This window comes from Prionailurus viverrinus, chromosome C2, assembly GCF_022837055.1.
Source record: "Prionailurus viverrinus isolate Anna chromosome C2, UM_Priviv_1.0, whole genome shotgun sequence".
Classification (NCBI taxonomy): Eukaryota; Metazoa; Chordata; class Mammalia; order Carnivora; family Felidae; genus Prionailurus; species Prionailurus viverrinus.
In genome coordinates, this window is record NC_062569.1 from 52,812,323 (window position 1) to 52,829,239 (window position 16,917).

The 16,917-nt window shown below is 45.7% G+C and overlaps 1 protein-coding gene across 1 annotated transcript in view; it reads right to left on the bottom strand.

Annotated features, from left to right (window-relative positions):
- The window catches only part of RARRES1 (retinoic acid receptor responder 1), a 57,845-nt gene that overhangs the window by 37,260 nt on the left and 3,668 nt on the right, over nt 1–16,917 (bottom strand). Inside the window, exons 2-3 of the mRNA XM_047876557.1 lie at nt 8,648–8,781; nt 2,378–2,440 (exon numbers count right to left, since the gene is read on the bottom strand). Of these exons, the coding sequence (XP_047732513.1) occupies nt 2,378–2,440; nt 8,648–8,781 (197 nt within the window). The remainder of the gene's footprint in view (nt 1–2,377; nt 2,441–8,647; nt 8,782–16,917) is intronic.

Consider the following 16,917-nt stretch of genomic DNA (forward strand, 5'->3'; position numbering starts at 1 on the left):
TTAGCTGGACCTCAAGCTTGCTAACTCAAACTAAAAGATGACGCTGTCCCCATTAACAAAAATGACAACAGCCTCATACTGCTTTATGAAGTCGGTCCTCCTATTCCAATTTTACAGAGCGAGACACTGAATCTAAGAGGAATTTACTCCATGTCTCACAGCTAGTAAACGGTAAGCCAGGAATTGAGCTCCTGTCTGATGCCAGAGCCCTGCCTCTATACTAATTCCATCTCTCTTCTCCAGGATCTCATCTGAAAGGAATGTAGGCAGATGCCACCCAAATGGGACTCATTCAAGGGATGTTTTTTGCATTCACATTTAAATGCAGACATCTGAGTATTCTGGGATCATCCTCACTTGGTTTCCAATCCAGAGACATCTGGATCTGGACAACTGGGTGCTGTAAGTAAACATCAAATGTAGGACTCAACTGTCAGACAGTCCTTCTCCATCCTTACAGGTCACAGATTCCTTACCCCAACAACAAAAAAGCCAGGAACCTATTCCCAGAAAATTGCATGTATGCTCAGAGCATCAACACTGGGCCTAGAATTTGAGGAAGTTTGTGGCCACTCGTCATGGCCCCACCCAGACCCATCCATGGGCCCCTAGTTAAGAACTCCTGTTACAGAGTGCTCGGTTGAGCAGTTCACGTCTTTGTACTTTTACAGTTGTTTACACTGGATGGTCGTTTAACCTGGATGGTAACAACCAAAAAAGAAACGCCCAGAACTATTTTGGTTTCAACCAAAAAAGAAACAAAAAAGCACAAACAAATTTCAATCAAAATTGGATCTGCTTAATAAGCCCATTTCTAGCACAGTGCTAACTCAAAAAAACTGAGGTGTGCTTTCCAGTGGTTGACTCCCCTCTCCCCCACCCTGAATCCCCTGAGTGCTAGTTTGAATGAGAAGGAGCTTTGGTGGTACGTTAAAATCTGAATTATCGGCACAACATAGAAAAAAGGTGAAGGGGGCATCTGGAAGAGGCTTATGGAAGGCAGGAGAGGGCTGGCACACAATCTCCTTTGATGTCTAAGCCGTTTCCAGGGAAGAGAAAAGGAACCAGTTTTGTTTTCTTTTTACTTTCCTTTTTGTCCCCTCAAAACAGCTCCACAGAATCAAAGCAAAGCACTCTCATCCTCTGAAATGGAACATTTCAATTAGCTAGCTATGCTCTTTACAGAAACCTATTGCCCGTCAAAATGATCTAGGAAATGTTTTCCCTTTAGCTTTAATCTAACTTGCAGTTTGCAACGCTAGAATCAAAGGGGTCTTCTTTAAGCTTTAAGAAAATGCTTAATTCTTAGGTGAAGTAGCAAAGTCAGAATACATTGTTATTTTGTTACAACTTATCTCTACAGACTGGTAAGCATTCCTCCAGAAGACTCAGTCTGGGTTGCGAGGTGGGGGTCCTGCCCCCCCCAACCCCCAGGAAGGAAGCTCTGCCCCCCTGAGACACTTGAATGTGATGCCGCCTGCTCTGACTCAGCACTACACAGAGAGCATCTGGGCTGGTCTTCTCTCCACCCATGTTCCAGCTGCTGACGCCTAGCTTGGCCCAGCACATGGAAGTTCATCTGGCTCTAATTTCTGTGTGAGTCTTCTGTTTACTCCCTTCCCAAGAATGGATGGGTAAAGGAAACTTGGCAAACCATGGCCTGCTCGGTCAGGATTGTAGGGACTAATAATGCCTGTGGCATACGTTGGTACTGCTCTGTGTTTTACAGAAGACTTCTGTATGGAAGCTCCTGGGTTGGCCTCGTGCTAAGTCGGCCCGCTAACAAGAAATGTCACCAGCTGACAGGAGGAAGGCAGGTTGACATTTGAGAGTGAGTCATTCTAAGCATTCAGAGGTGCTAGAAGAGACACCAAGGGGACTGTGAAATTTCCTCCCAGGGGCAAAGGAAGGAGGTGATGGTGGCTCTGCGGGCTGTTTTAAAAGTAGCCCTGCATAAGGCCATGACGTCAAAGGCCTTAAATACTGAGTTCCTGCCCAGCTCCGTTCTCCAGTTCTGGAGAATAGAAAACGAAGCAGAACAAAACAAATGCAAACCTCTGGGTCACTATATATTCAGATTTTCACCTTTTGTTTTTTAAAAAATTTTTAACATTTATTTTTGAGAGAAGGACAGAGTGAGCTGGGGGAGGGGCAGAGAGAGAGGGACATACGGAATCCAAAGCCAGCTCCAGGCTCTGAGTTGTCAGCACAGAGCCCGACGTGGGGCTCGAACTCAGGAGCTGTGAGATCATGGCCTGAGCCAAAGTCAGATGCTCAACAGACTGAGCCACCCAGGCACCCCCCAGATTTTCCCCCTTTAAAAAAATAAATCCATAGGAGTTGCTAATTGGATACTTCACCAATTATGGCAGCTTACCTCTGGGTTATAGCGATCTGTGGTAAACACCAGGTCAACCTGACATTCCTTCTTTGGATTAACCTGAAACATAGAAACCGAATCTTAGCCTCTTAGAAGTTCTGTTAACATCTTCCCATCCAAGAATCACTCTCTTGGGATACCATGGCATGCAAATGGCAGCTATAGCATTTATACTAGAATAAAATCAATGACTTTTTAGAAGGAGAGAATATCTCAAATTTTCGTCTCATCATGACACTCTGCTTGGTAGTTTGACACTTACAAAGGGGGGTTGAGAAAGGGGAACGGTTGTACTGAGGCAGCCAGGTGACTTTGTGAGAACAGCTAGATGAGAAACAGACGCGCGCATGCGGGTTGGGGGTGAGCACCTCTCCAAGGCCTTCCCTGGGCGCAGGGCTGCAGCTGTGAGGCAGGCGGGGGCGGCAGGGGTGGTCAACAGGGGAGCCAGGAACAAGGGTGTACCCGGTAATAAATAAGGGGTTTTCTGATGGCGAGAAGTGAAGACAGAGAGGTGGGGCAGGAGTGGCTACTTTCTCTAAGGCGGCTGAGGAGCTGTCCTGAAGGGGGCCTCAGCTGAGATGGAAGGGACAGCAGGGAAGCAGCCGCCCCCAGACCCAGCAGGCAGACAGGACCTGCCAGCGAGGCAGGAAGTCTGGGACAGGATGGAGTACCGACCCTGACGCTGAAGAAGTCCTCAGCTGTATGGCCTCTCCTTCCCCCAGCAGCTTTCACCAGCAGGCACACTTCTAAACTTTGGGAATGCCTGTTTAGCCTTTTAGACTTTGTAATCACTTCCAATGCCTATTTTTAGAGTATACAAAGCCATATCACTGAGGCAATGTAAACGGTTTAGAAGAGCTTTATGCTATTTGCCATTAACCTTTTTTTTTTTTTTTCAGAGAAAAATGATCATTCAGTACAAGGAATATTTTCTAGAGGACATTTCTGCTGCATGGAGCTGAAGTTATTTCATATAGTCTTAAGGTAGACTTTGGAAACATTGATTTCCTTTGAATCTTAGCCCAGGAACACAACAACCAAACAGGACTGTGATTTTAAATAGGCAGATATCATCCACTCCTAGTTCAGATCCTTAAAAAATTCTAGAAAGCTGGAGAATGGAGGGATAGGATTCTCTGGCAACTGTTTGTGTAAAGAATATTTAAACATGTGAATGTATAGATGTTCCTGGGGCAGAGGGAGCCCCAAGAGCACTACACAGGGGCAGTTTTCTTAGGGCTCATTTTCAACCTTGAAAAAGTTCTGGTGTAAGTTGAAATATTGATTTCAGTTTACAGAATTCATACACACAAATTTATCTTCACTCTCTTTCACTGTTTGCCGCAGACCATGCCAATCACAGGGTGGGGGTGGAGTGGGGAATGGGATACAAAGAAATACAACATCCAGTCCAGCCTTACCAGAGACCTACTTCTTGTGTGGGAACAGGCAAGTCAAGAGAGACATAGAGTGCTCATCAGTGTGGCTGACAGCTGTACAGGTGCAGGGTGCTAAGTGCGGAAGGCTTTCTATGGAGAGTAGGGCCTGAACCAGTTCTTTGAGGAAGACGTACTGACCAGGCAAGGGTGTGGGAACAGAATATAGGGGCTGGCATTCCAGGGGAGGCAATGAAGCTAGAAAAAAGGCTGTGCGGGAGGTTGGCACAAGGTCATGGAAAGCCTTTTTTTTTTTTTTTTTTTTTTGAGAGAGAGAGGGAGACAGAGAGCATGCAAGCAGAGGAGGGGCAGAGAGAGAAGGAGAGAGAGAGAATCCCAAGCAGGCTCCGTGCTATCAGCACAGAGCCTGATGCAGGGCTCCAACCCATGAATCGTGAGGTCATGACCTGAGTCAAAATCCAAGAGTCGGATGCCTAGCTGATTGAGCCACCCAGGCATCCCTCACTTCTTTTTTACTTTTTTTAAATGAAGAGTATTTGGAACTTCATCCTGAACTTGGGGGTGTCCCAGTAAACATAACTACAGTAGTTAGAGTGTTGGGAAGCCTAAGATAGGGTATTAAAAGGGCTTAGTGCCTGAGTCAGGGTAAAAGTTTAGTGTATGTTCACTTATCGTTAGTAAAATCTATAGATGTGAAGGAGAGAAAAAAATCTGTGCTAGAAACGAGAGTCTGGCCACGTTCCAGGCTACGGAAGAATGTCAACACGGTCTCAAGGTTGCTTTTACTTTGGTTTACTCCTGCCTGGAGCTCCCTGTCTCCAAAACTCCAGAAGTTTGGGGTCTTTGCTGCCCAAGTTAAAGAAACACAGGGAACTGTGGGCTTGCTGCCTGTGACTCCCACACCACACCGGCACCCACAAAGAACCAGTCCTCACAGAAGGCAGCACCTCTGCTTGCCAGCAGGTTCTATGCCTTGAATCATTTGTTGCACCAGCCCTGGGGCCCTCTCCCCAGCTACATGGGGGACCTTTCATCTGCACAGAGGCCCCCTGAGTGCAGCCCTCCTGCACAGGAGTCAGGGACCCCCTCAGGCTGCTAGTGGGGGGATGGGTGGGATGGGCAGTGAGACCATTCATGAGAAAAGCAGGAGGAGGCAGAGTTGACAGGTACAACCTTTGGTGCCCAGGAACATGGGAGAGGAGTCCGAGGGCAGCTGAATGTTACAGAGGTAGATTCAGTGGAGGTAGAGTGGGTGAAGCCAGGGAATTGGATGCAAACCCCCAGGGGAGACATACGTGTACATAGAGAAGAATCCTGTGGACCACCAACCTTCAGATCAATAATACATTAGGGCATGCTTATTCACCATATACAAGGATTCACAAAGGTCTTTCTTATCCTTGACACAACTGTGCAGATTTTAAATAAACTACCCAAGATTGTTTTCAAATACTATTTTTTTTTTTAAAACACATGGGGGCAAAGTGAGGTACATACTCTTTGTAGGGAAAGAAACAACTTGATTAACAAAGGCTGCGAGCTGAGTCAGAATGGAGCCTGTCCATTTGAAGAGTTATTTTCCTTGCTGATTTGATTTCCTTAGTTTGTTTTAATGAGGCACTCTTAAAAGCATCTACGTTTTGTCCAAAATAAGATTTTTATATTTTGGGTTGGACTTTATCATTTATCAAGATGCAGCGCTTTTATCTCCCCAAAAGGCCTCTCCCTCCTCCCTTGATGAGTCACGAGCTCCTCTGAGGTAGCTTTGCCGGTCCTCGTGAGATAAGGCCTATGGGCACCAGCAGCAGGAGCCAGTGCCTTCTCTATCTGGGACAGTGTCTCGTGCTCCTCTGGCCTGGCTGCTGTAGGACTGTGTTTCACTCTGGCTGTATTTATTTTTTTGAGAGAGAGGGCACAAGTGAGTGAGGGGCAGAGAGAGAGAGAGAGAGAGAGAAAGAAAGAATTGGTGCTTACCCAAAGTGGGGCTTCTGCGTTACCTGCAGCAGGACTCAAACTCATGAACCGTGAGATCATGACCTGAGCTAAAGTCAGACGCTTAATGACTGAGCCACCCAGGTACCCTTTTATTTTTTAAAATATCTTATGTTTTAGGGGCACCTGGGTGGCTCAGTTGGTAAAGCATTCAACTTTGACTCAGGTCATGATCTCATGGTTCATGGGTTTGATCCCCATGTCGGGCTCTGTGCTGACAGCTCAGAGCCTAGAGCCTGTTTCGCATTCTGTGTCTCCCTCTCTCTCTACCCCTCCTCTGCTGGCTTTCTCTTTTTCTCTCTCTCTCAAAAATAAATAAAAATATTTAAAAAAATTTTTTAAATGTCTTATGTTTTAAAGTAATCTCTACACCACACATGGGGCTCGAACTCACAACCCCAAGATCAAAAGTCACATGCTCTGAGCCAGCCAGGCGCCCCTACTCTGGCTGTCTTTGATTAAAACTGTTCTGTGGTAACCTGGCCTTGGTTGTTCAACAGCCAGTGCAGGATTTATAGCACTGTGCTGGGTGCTGGAACACGGAGGCAGAACAGTGGTAGCCCATGCCCTCAGGGCAATCAGCAGGGGAGAAGGGCTTCAAGTGGATCACTGTAGAGCTGGTGATTTGATTAAAGAGGATGGAAGAGCTGTGACAGGAGAACTGGAGGGCCGCTCCAGTCTAAGAATCAGGGAAATGAAATCTAAGCTGAACTGTGAAGATTGAGAAGGAAGGGACTTGGTGGGGTGGGGGGCGGTGCAGGCAAATCATTCCACATGGAAGGAACAGTGAGGAGGAAGGCCCTGAGGGACGGCGAGTGGGGCCAGAAGGCAGAGAGACCGGAGCTGGGACCAGGAGGGGCCGCCCTTCCTGGCAGGCTATGCTGAGGACTTCATCATAAGAGAAATGGGAAACCACGGACAGAAAGGAGAGATTTCTAAAAGATCCCTCTAGCTGTGGTGTGGAGAGTTGGTGCTGGAGTACGGAGGTGTCCTGAGTGACTGCCAAGGCTGGCGGAGGGGGTGGATGAAACAAGGTGGGGACAGTGGACATGGAGAGAAGTGGACAGTGGACAGAAAGGAGTGCTACACTAGAAGGCACACCATGAATGAATTCAAGGCCAGAAATAGCCACTAAAATATAAGCTTCATAATAGGACAACATTATTAAACCGTCATTTAAATGATGCTTGTATTTACAGAACAACAAGAGACACCCTGTTAGGTCTGTGCTGAGTACTGTTCTAAGCACTTCACATGTCTTAACTATGCTAACAGCTCTGAAGGCTGGTTCAAACTCATGAGTAATCAGAAATGCAAATTAAAGAATCAATGAGGTATCACTGTACAACTATTAGACTGACAATAAGTTAGAAAGTGGGTCAGGCTAGCTGCTGGCCAGGTTTGGGGGCTTGCCATTCGGCTGGTGGCAGAGTAGCCCGGCGCAGCCTGGCTAGGAGGCAGTCTGGCTCACTTGGCCAGATGAAGCTTCCATATACTCTACAAGCTAATACCCCACTTCTGGGTATGCATCCCAGAGAAACGGTGATACTGGTTCCAGGGGACTCAGGAGGAGGCTCCTCGAGGCACTGCTTCAAGGGGTAGGAGTTGGGAGGCGACCTGGTGTCCATCCCTGGGGGGTGGGCAGGTAAAATGGGAGTGCCCGCCACAGAGTGATGTTCAGCAGGATGGGGGGGTGGGGACAGGAAGCACACTAACCCATACAGCAATGCACGTAGATTCTAAATGCTGTGAGTGAAAACAGAAACAAAAACATGTATGGCAGGATACCATTTGCAAATAAATTTTAAATAAAAATTTGCACCAAACCAACAGTATCTTTTATAAGAATACTTACAAACAGATGAATATACAACCAGACTTTTTTGAGTGGATGCCTGTGGGAGGGTGGGGTGAATGGGAATGGAGATAGAAGAATAAATTCCAGAGGGGAGCCTCCACAGACCAAAGACAAAAACAGACCCTGATCTGAGGCATGATCCTCCCTCAGCTTTGTACCTGGGACCAAGAGCACATGAAATGGCTTTTATTTATTTTTTTCAACGTTTATTTATTTTTGGGACAGAGAGAGACAGAGCATGAACGGGCGAGGGGCAGAGAGAGAGGGAGACACAGAATCGGAAACAGGCTCCAGGCTCTGAGCCATCAGCCCAGAGCCTGACGCGGGGCTCGAACTCCCGGACCGCGAGATCGTGACCTGGCTGAAGTCGGACGCTTAACCGACTGCGCCACCCAGGCGCCCTGAAATGGCTTTTAAAAAGACTGAAAGTCATTTAAAAATGTTAAGTCCAGGGGTGCCTGGGTAGCTCCGTCAGTTGAGCATCCGACTTTGGCTCAGGTCATGATCTCACGGTTCGTGGGTTTGAGCCCCACGTCAGACTCTGTGCTGACAGCTCAGAGCCTGGAGCCTGCTTCCGATTCTGTGTCTCCCTCTCTCTCTGTCCCTCCCCCACTCACGCTCTGTCTCCCTCTGTCTCAAAAATAAACAAACATTAAAAAAAAAAAAAATAAAAAATGTTAAGTCGAGGGGCACCTGGGTGGCTCAGTCGGTTGAGCCTCCAACTTTGGCTCAGGTCATGATCTTGCGGTTCCTGAGTTCAAGACCCGTGTCGGTCTCTGTGCTGACAGCTCAGAGCCTGGAGCCTGCTTTGGGTTCTGTGTCTCCCTCTCTCTCTCTGCACCTCCCCCACTCATGTTCTGTCTCTCTCATTCTCTCAAAAATAAATAAAAACATTAAAAAATAAATAAAAATGTTAAGTCCAAAGTAACACAGTATGGATATCCTCACCCCATATCTGAAACTTAGGTCTTTGTTTTTCACAGTTAGTGGGATTAGATTTGAGGAGTGTGGTAAACTCACTATACGTGGTTTCGAATTTAGAAGTTCTGTTCCCGGCATGGAGCCAACCTCTTCAGGTTGGGTGGTCCTCCCTCTGCAGCTGGCACGAGGGTTGCTACAGCCACATGGTGCAAAGCTAATCCATTCATTCACAGCTATTAAAAAAAAAAAAGAAAAAGCTAAATAGACATTTTTTTGAAAGAGCCCAACCTAAAACCGGGACAACAGTTCTGGCTTTTCTGAGGGAAGAAGTGTTCCTGGAATAGCAGGTCACAGTATTCATACCCTTACGTCCCCACATTGCCCACGTGTCCAAATAGGAGACACATTAGGAAGTTTTATATCTGTTTCTTAAAGCACAGCAAGAGGTACAACACATTGTTCTAATATTTTCTGGAATATTCTTTCTTTCATGAAAAGTCAGCAAACAAAGCAAATGACCATGTGACTGTATAACCTGAATGAATTAGCAGCTCTTTGCTACAGATTTCTTTTTAATTATGTATAAAGGAGGATTTATGGGCTATAGCCTGGAACAAAATGCTTTATAATCAGGGATGACTAATGACATGGATTATATCTAATCTGGTGTGTGTGTGTGTGTGTGTGTGTGTGTGTGTGTGTGTGTTTCCTAGGTTTCTTGGTTTTGTCCCCTCTGGCCACGAGGAAAGGCAGCCACCTCCCATGTGTACTTTCCACATGCTGAGCCTACAAGGGCTCTTTAGGGGAATGATTAGCACTTTGATTTTGGGCTTCCCTTTCAGTAGGGAGGGAAACAGGCTGCTTTTAAAGTCCTGTTTGAGAAAGTGTACAAAGGAAAGTATACAAAGGATGACTGAACTCAGCACACTAGGCTTTTGGGGGCAGGGTAAGAGAAATGCTCCTTGAATCCTTACCCAATCAGTATCAAGTACTCGCATGTGAAGCACCCTGCTAAGCCACCAGGAAAGGACAATGATAAAGCTATAATATATACAATAAGCTCTCACTACATGCTTCTTGTGGTTCTACACAGTGCCTTGTATGATCACATCACAAGAGCCCTTTGGGGTAGATACTACCGTTGCCCGTTTTAAAGATGAAGAAATGGAGTCAACCACCCAAAGTCACAGAGCTAGTAAATAATAAAGTCTGGCTCCTGATTGCTGCTTTTCCCTTATATGGCTTGGAGGTTGTACAAACAGAACCAGCATCCTCCAAGAGAGGGTGGAAAGAAAGCTCCGTAATGTGTGCATGGGGTGGGGGGAGGGGAGGGGGCAGGAGGAGGGAGACTGACTGGTTCCCACAGACAAGACCACCAAGCCTGGAAGGGAGACAGCCAGACCCGGCATGTGTATCAGTTTTCCAGGGCTGCTGTAACAAAGAACCACAAATTGGGTGTCTTAACAGAAACTGATCTTCTCACAGTTCTGAAGGCTAGAAGTCCCAAATCAAGCTGTTGTCAGGGCCATGCTCCCTTGGAGACACTGGGTGGAATCCCTCCATGCCTCTCCCCAGCTGGCTTCTGGTGGTAGCCGTCAATCCCCAACATCCCTTGGCTGCAGCTGCAACATTTCAGTCTCTGCTCTGTCTTTAAATGGCATTTTCCTCTGTGTCTTCATGTGGTCATCCTCTATGGACATCAATCATCAGATGTAGAGCCCATGCTAATCCGGCATGGCCTCATCTTAACCCGACTGCATCTGCAGAGCCTCTATTTTCAGGGAGGGTCATGATCACAGGTAGGCGGCTTAGGACTTCAATATATATATATTTTTGAGGACACCACAACCCACAACAGCATGGAAGTGAAGATGATCTGAGATTTTGCAAGCAGCCCTGGATACACTGTGGCAGGTAAGGTATAAAGGGGCACACGAGCCAGTGCAGGTGGGGAATTCTCCAGGGAGGAGAGAGACGGAGAGAAAGGGAGCAGGCACCCAGTACAAGGAAGGGAGTGTGAGCCCTGGCATAGAGGTGAGCAGCCAGGTTGGGAAATTGGCAAGTTCACTGAGGGATATACTTGGAGTCAAGGTTAAGAGGGTAGATTAGGGCCAGCTTAGAGAAGGCCTCTTATGGAGACTTTGTTCTGGAGTGATGGCTCTAAAACAAGCTGCAACAGAGACTCTTAGAAGGCCTGCTAAAGCACAGCATGCTGGGCCTCACCTCCAGAATTCTGATTCAGCAAACGTGGGATGGGCCCTGAGAATCTGCACATTAATGAGTTCCAGGGGATTCTGCTGCTGCTGCTCTGGGGATGACCATTTCAGGCCTTCTCTCTAGGCGCAGAGTGAAATCACTGGGGCTCTGAGGGAGGGGTAGAAGTGACAAGTACCTCTCCATGTGACAGTCACTAGAATACAGCCGAATGGGGAACTGAGCACAGGACAATTCTGAGGGCCAGAGGCTATCATGAGGACCAAAAGCAACGGAGGAATGTGAACTCAAGGTTTGGTTGATGTAGTGCTTCTGGCAATTAGGTCATGGGGCCTTATCCAAAGGATAAGGCTACAAAAATGCTGATTTGAAGGGATACATGCACCCCCCCCCCATGTTTATAGCAGCACTATCAACAATAGCAAAGTTGTGGAAAGAGCCCAAATGTCCATCAACTGACGAATGAATAAACAAGATGTGGTATGTGTATACATATACATATATATATATACATATATATATATACACACACAGAATGGAATATTACTTGGAATATTACTCAGCCATCAAAAAGAATGAAATCTTGCCATTTGCAACAATGTGGATGGAACTATATAGGGCATTATGGTAAGCAAAAGCAGTCAGAGGAAGACAAATATATGATTTCACACATATGAAACTTAACAAACACAAGAGATGAACATAGGGGAAGGGAAGGAAAAATAAGATAAAAACAGAGGAGGAGGAAAACTATAAGAGACTCTTAAATATAGAGAACAAACAGGGTTGCTGGAAGGTGGGGAGTGGGGACGGGTTAAATGGGTGATGGGCATTAAGGAGGACACTTGTTGGGATGAGTAATGGGTGTTATATGTAAGTAATAAATCACTAAATTCTACTCCTGAAACCATCAGTATACTATATGTTAACTAACTTGGATTTAAATAAATAAATTTTAAAAAATACTCTAGGGAAAAAAAAAAAGTGAAGATGGTGGGTCTAGCCCGTTTCAGGGAGTGGAATCGGTAAGCTCTATGACAACACAGGATGTGCTCTATTGTAAGCAGGAGCATTCTAAGAAGGCACTCTGGACAGAAATAGTTCCAATTAACAAAACATTGAAGAAAGTTCATTCCCTGCCTCCTATTACATGGAGAGCTACTTTGACATGTAAAGACATTTACATACGCATCAAGAAGTTAAAACTATCCATTCTAATACTCTACGAAGTCATGGCTTATTTTCAGTAAAAAAGCTGCTTAATATAAAACACAAAGGTTTGTTTTCACGTCAATGAATCAAAGATTTTTCTTCCAGCGCGTATCTGGACTATCTTTATATTAGATACTACCCCATGTTTGTTTGTTTAAAGTCAAGTCACTGAAATATTGATGTGGATATTAGAAATAAACCTGAGGAACTTAATGAGGGATACAGAATATTTATTTATTCCATTTTAGAAACCTAAGACTGCCTTTAAACTCACTCAAATCTTGGAACCAAGTTAAGAGCAGGGATGGCATCCCCAAGAAGCTTTGCTGTCACCTGCCATGGGGAGGCCATGAAAATGCTAGGACTTTGGGGGTTTTTAAAGACCTGATTCTGCCAAAAGCTAATCCTTAGAAAACAAAACCCTGTGCTTTGGAGAAACGCTGTCCTTGTTTTTCCTCTCTTTGCAGTTGGTTTCTAACCACAGTCCCTTCATGTTGGTTTAGAGGCAGTGGTGACAACTTTAAGCGTCATGCTTTCAGGTCAACAGAGTGGGTGGTGGGGACGCCTCTAGCTGTCAACCAGTTCCCAGGTGATTCTAATATCCCTTCCCACACACACTGGGCCTTGCTGGCCTGACAGACTCCACTTCTAAATGTCCCCTCCATCCTTCACATTTGGTAAGAAAATATAAATGCCATGCCATTTCAGTAAAAGCAAACTTCTTCATTTTGTAAGGTTAGTTTTATGAGTCAGGCTTAGTTGGAGACAAGCAAACAAATCAGTTGTGGATAAAAATTGCTGTGCTGTTCTTATGTTCTGGACAGAAAGAGCTTCAGTGTATTACATTATACTCTGGAATTATTGCATTTTCTGTCTCTTAGGCAATGCCAGATAAAGCAAATAGTATATGGAGCAAAAGTCAGTGACCTTCAGATCACGCCCCATCCCATGGGGTCCAAGGAGACCTTTGCACGTGGACACTTTGCTTTATTAGGTTAAGTAGCAGTGGATAGAAAGACACAGAATGCTGTTTAGCCAACTCTGGTTACAAGTTCTTGACCCTTCTAAAGAAGTTAAAGTGGAAATGGCCAGAGACAGTGTTACCCTTGGTTTCCCCTCTAGCTCAGGGTGTGGCTAATTAGAAAAGGTGGTTGTAAGAGGGATACTAAGTGTTGGGTCCCCCTCATTCCTCTAGAAGGGCTGGAGTAGGTCAGGGCCTGGCCTAGCTTGTATTCCAGAGGGCCAATGATCCCATCACCCTTCCAGTTACCTTTAATTTCATTGAAAAAATACATAATAATTTGTCTCTTACAGGACCCTCTGTCAGAAGAATGGAGGAAACAGAGAGGTTGTCTTCCATAGTATAGAAACAGACACACTCCTGTTGAGGAGCGAAAACAAAGCTGCCTACGGTCAAGTACCAAGACTGTGTGTAAAGGGCAGACATGTTTGGAGGTGAGGAGATCACTAAGGCTGCAGGGATCAGCCAGACAAGAGGTGTGAGCAAGAGCTGCCATTTCTTGGGGACAGTCCCATGTCCAGCAGTGTGGTAAGTACTTGCATGAGCCCACAGCTACCCCAGAAACTGGGTGATGTAGGCAGAATAATGGCCCCCAAAGATGCCCACCTCCTAATTCCTGGAACCTGTAAATATATTACTTAACATAGCAAAGGGGACTTCACCAACCGGAGGCTTGAGGATCCTCCAGTTAAGGATCTTAAGACAGGCAGACATCCTGGATTATCCAGGTGGAATATTTGCAAGAGTTATTAGAAGCAGACAAGAATGAGGCACCTGTGTCTTCCTCTCTCTCTGACCGTCCTCTGCTCACGTTCTGTCTCTCTCTCTATCAAAAATAAACATTAAGAAAATGAAAAGAAGCAGATGGTAGTGTTGTATTCAGGAGATGCTTTGCTGCTGGCTTGGAAGATAGAAGCATGAGCCAAGAAACTGGACTAGGCAAGGACACAGATTCTCCCCTAGAGTCTCCAGAAGGAACGCAGCCCTTCCAACACCTTGATCTAGCCCAGGGAGACTCACTTGGACTTCTGACCCCCAGAATTGTAAGAGAATAAACGTGTGGAGTTTTTTAACCTACAAAGTTTGTGGGTATTTGTTACAGCAATGAAACTAGTTATAGATGTTGGGGATTCTTTTTAAGATTTTTTTTAATGTTTATTTTTGAGAGAGAGAGCGAGCGAGTGAGCAGGGAAGGGGCAGAAAGAGAGGGAGACACAGAATCCGAAGCAGGCTCCAGGCTCTGAGCTGTGAGCACAGAGCCTGACTCGGGGCTCAAACCCATGAACTGGGAGATCAAGACCTGGGCCAAAGTCTGACGCTTAACTGACTGAGCCACCCACTACTATTAGTGATTCTTTATGTGTTCTTCATGGGCAGGTCCTTTTGTGACCATCATGGTTTTACATACCCCTTGCAAACAGTTACAAGACCCCTTGATAACTTGACTTTACTGGTTAGAAACATCCTGAATAACCAAAAGAAGTCACTTAGAGTGCAGACTTGCTATGGCTACTGTTCTCAACCACTCCTGTGGGACCAGCTCTGTAAAAACTCCTTCAATTGAGGCACCACTGCAAAGGCAACTAAATGCCAAGGGTGCATGTGAGAGGATAAATCTCTAGGGTGACTCATTGTCCATACACTGAGATCAAAGGTCAGGTTGGATTTGGGACACTGTGTGTGTGTGTGTGTGTGTGTGTGTGTGTGTGTGTGTGTGTATTTAACATTCTGTGCCTCATTAATCAGTCATTTTAGTATTGAGAATTTATATTCTATCTCCAGCAGAACAGCCTAGGCTGTTCAAGGAAGGATGTGCAACCAAGCCAGACTCCTGGTGGTTAGGTTCATGACCCACCGCCAGTGATCTTTAAATGGGGCCGCTGCTCATAATCTGTGATCACACACATCCCTGGCTATGACACCACATGTGGCAAGACAAGTGGAAAGTGTTGTGGGATAGTAAAAAATGTTTATGGTTCAAAAACAATTCATTACAAGCTGGTCAAAAGCATTCCTACTTACTAGCTCATCTGGGTGCAGTTGGCTTGGGTGAGTGGGGCTAAGTGCCAAAGAGGCCAAGGCCTAAGTTTATCATCTGGGCCAGATGGCCTTTCCCATCCCATGCTAAACCCAGACTCTGCAGTCAGAGCCTGCAGACCAGATGGGTGCTGTAGTGAGAGGTTGGGTGGAGACCTTGGGTGCACCTGTGCCTTTTCAGCACAAGGGATGCCTGGGAAAGAAGGAGAGAGTGTATCTCTGTTTTGTGGTCTCAGGATCATTATGTTTCATTTCCCAGAGCAGGGTGAGGGCAGTGAGGAACACTATGCTCATCTTGCAAATCCCACCCTGGTTCTTTCGTGATGGCTGTAAAAGCAGTTAGGAGACTTCCTTAAGTGAAAGTATAGATTGGAAAGTGATAAAGAAAGGCTTTTCTTAGTAGAGCAAGTGCTCTCCTAAATGCCGCTGGCTCAGCCGACAGGCTCTGTGGGTGGGTACCCACACAGTAGCCCAGTCTGTCTGTCCCACTGGTGGCCCGAGACTTACCAAAAGTCCATTGTTTTGCTCCCAAACTTGCTCCTGCCAGGTGTGCCTATTATCTAATTGCAAATTAACTGTCAGGTAAACTGGTGAAGCGTGGGTGTGAAATAGAAGTGTCATGTCCACAAAATCCAAGGTAAATTTGTAGAAGGAATTGATGAAGTCTCTAAAACTCTTGCTGTTGAATTGGGTGTGGGTGAGTCAAGACTGAGCAAGAAAGAAGAAAAAAGGGTAAAAGTAGAGGGTTATGCGCTGTATCCTTTGCAAGTGCTCCCCTGCACTGTAAGTAAACCAAAATGAAAGACATGGGTGATCCATAACGGCTGAGTTTTCTTGCTACAGAAACTGCAAGGGGTGACAGTTAAAAGGCCCTTGCCCTGTACCAAAAAATAGGTGATTCATTTATATTTACTGATTTTAATTTAAATAGAAACATTTGGGGTATGGGCCTAACCTCCCTCCCCCAAACAAATGAACCAAGAAATGTAAGAGGGCATTCACCCTAAGTGACCAATCCTCAAACAATGGCTGATTCCTGAATGGGTGCCTTTCTCATGAAGTATGTGCACACAAAGATCTTTAAATGTCAGGGAAGGGCTGGCTGGCCTCTCATCAACTGCTAGGGGAAGTGGTCTCAGTACTTGCTGAGACTTGTCTCAGTGTAAGGGGCAGCCTCTTAAGGGGAGGGAGGAGTCAGGAGTGGGGCTGATCCAGGATATCCTGGTTATCAACCCCAAACTCTCCCACCACTCTGCACTGTGGGTAATGAGGCTGTGCTACATGGTATCAGAAAAACAGAAGTTCCCTTGGTGGTGGAGGGTAGTGTAAAGCCAGAAAAGAGATGCCACCAGGTAGGGCAGTGAAGGAACACAAGCTGTGGTGTGTGATCTCTCCCTACAATTCGTAAACAAACCAGAATGCCTCTTTCAGCAGCTAGCATTGATTTCTTTTCAAAACTTGGCTACATTTCCTACCACAGCTATCACTGCATTTCACCACGAGAGGGCAACAGTGTTTCTAAAATGAGGGATTTTTGCAGAACTAAGAAATCACTTAGAATCCAGGAAATTTCCAGGCTAGAAGAGATCTTAAAAATCATATGGTTTACTGGCTTTCACAATCTTCTTAGCTGAAACCAAAATCAAGAATTTCATTCTCCATAATGACCTAGTTCATACGTGTATATTTGAAACACATTTTAGATACTATTTACTCTTACTTTCACAACACACTCCAGTAGTCTGTATTCTAAACAATTTTGTCAAAACATCTACAATCTACTACACTGATTTCTTAACCCACTATGGGGGCCATTATTTTGAAAACTCCTGACTTGGTCCCTGCTTCTCATCTTATAAAGGGGTGCCGGGACCTCATGGGTGGA